At 42.0% G+C, this 2,500-nt stretch overlaps 1 protein-coding gene across 9 annotated transcripts in view; it reads left to right on the top strand.

Annotated features, from left to right (window-relative positions):
• The window catches only part of EBF3 (EBF transcription factor 3), a 123,192-nt gene that overhangs the window by 102,910 nt on the left and 17,782 nt on the right, over nt 1-2,500 (top strand). For all 9 annotated transcript variants that reach the window (XM_074545419.1, XM_074545416.1, XM_074545415.1 and 6 more), the window contains exon 11: nt 2,215-2,303. In XM_074545419.1, coding sequence (XP_074401520.1) covers nt 2,215-2,303 — 89 coding nt within the window. The remainder of the gene's footprint in view (nt 1-2,214; nt 2,304-2,500) is intronic.

Raw genomic sequence — 2,500 nt, 5'->3', positions numbered from 1 at the left:
AATTTAAAGAGATAGGCAATCTTTTCTAATTCCTGCATGTAAATTAATTGTTACAGTAGCTGTTCAAAAAGCCCCTGGTCGTTTAAACCTGGTGTTCCTGCTGGAGGTTCACCTTTGGAAGAGGAGAAATCCAGGGTGACGAAATCACCCGCAATAATTAGAACCTTAAGTAGAGCGATGATCTTAGGCTTGGCTCCACGCTTAGGCTTCTGAGCCTTTCCAAGCTGATTTTAGGCTGGGCTCGGAGGGGGAAGGCGGAGCCACATCCGCTGAAGTATTTGCGGTTCTCTGAAGAGGATCTGAATTGAAGTGAAACATTTGGTGGTGTCTCTCCCAGAATGGAAGTGTATGGTTATTACAAGTCATAAAGCTTCTGAAAGCTTGCATTAAAGCTTCTATCACCTGTCAGCTGCATTTGCATGAAATCAATAGGAGTTGGCCATCTATCTTTTCTGATCACCTTTCATCAGACCAGATTCATTAAGTCAAACAGTCATGGCGATTAGCTGGAAAATAGGAGAAACCTTGACATGTTACAAATGCACCGAGTGCCACTTTTTTTGTTCTCTAATCAAGAAATGTAATACTTTATTTAATCCTTTTTTAAGCAAGTCATTTTGTGAGGCTATACCGGCGGCTCATCTGTCCCAACACACCAGGCTTTTTCTTGACACACTTGTATGGGCCCAGGCAAAGACATGACAAATTGTCCCCAAAGTCAATGCTGACAGCTTCTGATGATTAATGGTCTGATTATGAAGTGGTTTTACACATATAGAATTTACATCACAGAGAGTTAGAAATTTTGCCATGTCACATACGCCAAGGCATTTTGAAGAGCTTTACTATTTGCAAAGAAAAAGGAGGGCAAAATCCCAGCAAAAGCCATGTCATGTAAAATCAATACATCGGATCAATGCTTTATTAACAAGAAAATGTCTTACTTCACATTCCTATGTGGACCTTTGTCTCCGGGATGCATGATGGAATGTCAAATCATATTGCAGTCTTCAACTTTCTGTCGTGTTATTGAGTGCATGCGTGTGAGCCTCCCCGCATTGATCACGGGATGTGCCGCCCGTGTTTACACAAATAATGGCAGCACTGGATAATAATGTCGGCCAATTATTTCGGGTGGCGTTCCCCGGCGCCCCCCTCCCCGAGTAAGTTGTAGCCTTTGTGTGCTGGGCGAACCTGCTGAGTTGTACGGTGTTAATCATCAAATTACATGCTGACTAATGAGTGATGGCCTAAATTGCGGGCTGAGTAATGAATAGATGGAGGCAGTTCTTATTAGTCTCAGAAAACCCATTGATTTATGTAGCGCCATGCACCATGGAGTTAGTCTGCTGAAAACGATATCTACATCAAGGAGTAATATACTCTAATAAGTATTTTCATCTTAACTCTAGTCACTGGGCCTCCAGGCTCAGTTTTTGTTTGAGTCAGGCAGGGCTATAATAAAGCCCTATGACTCCTTATAAAGCTTGTTAAACACAATGTGTGCAGTCTAACTGAGTCAGGATCATGATTCATGCACTGTACACAGCAGCATGTGCTGCTGATTTATGACCAAGCACAGTTCATAGTCAAAATTACAATTTGAGGGATAAAAAGATTAATTACTATTTGTGGCCTGCAATTTCATGAGGCTAGTGGATTGCAGCTGTAGAATGATAGTGCTCTACATCAGTTTGTAGTCAGCCATTCACAGATTATTAAAGCTTTGCAAGATTAAGTGCTCCTCCTGCCTGGTTTGTGCTCAGGCAATATGCTAGACAAAAAAGGACCACAGGGATAAATCTGAAGCTAGCAATAGCTGGACATATGTCATAATTGCCAGTTTCCCATAAATCCACAGCCAGTATAGAAAGCAGCCCGTGATGCAGACATCATATCATGACTGTAGTGATTGCTATATATGGCCTCAAGACCTGTAACTTTGTTACTGTGCTATCATTTTTGCAATATATTGGATAACCCTTTGACTATTTTCCAGCCTAATTATAAGTAGAAGTAATCATTGCTTTGTGAAGGGGGAAAAAAAATAAAAACCCCTTCCTCAGGACAGGCTGTAAAATGAGGTTTGTGGCCGGGAAAAGGTCTGAGAGGAAAACTGCACGTGGGGTGTAAATTTGTGCTCAGGAGCAGTTGTTGGGATGTGGATTTTATGAAACCCCTCTGCTTAAATCGCCTCATCTGTTTATGTTCCAGCGCTTAACGAACCCACCATAGATTACGGCTTCCAGAGGTTGCAGAAAGTTATTCCACGACACCCAGGTGATCCCGAAAGGTTACCAAAGGTCAGTGAAGAGTCAGAAAGCATCTGTTTATTTTTTTTTTCCTAATTAAATACGCGTTGCTAAGCGATGCCTTAGGCTGCTCATCACCTGTAAAATAACGCCGCGCACGAACTCCGGCTGAGCAACTTCTTGGGTAGGTACATCAAGCTGCAAAAAAACAACCTGTACTCTTAAATGTGACCCCTTTTCCACATTAA

This window comes from Zonotrichia albicollis, chromosome 7 (assembly GCF_047830755.1).
Source record: "Zonotrichia albicollis isolate bZonAlb1 chromosome 7, bZonAlb1.hap1, whole genome shotgun sequence".
NCBI classification, from domain to species: Eukaryota; Metazoa; Chordata; class Aves; order Passeriformes; family Passerellidae; genus Zonotrichia; species Zonotrichia albicollis.
The sequence above is the reverse complement of the archived record's forward strand: the minus strand, read 5'-3'. Positions and strand labels throughout refer to the sequence as shown.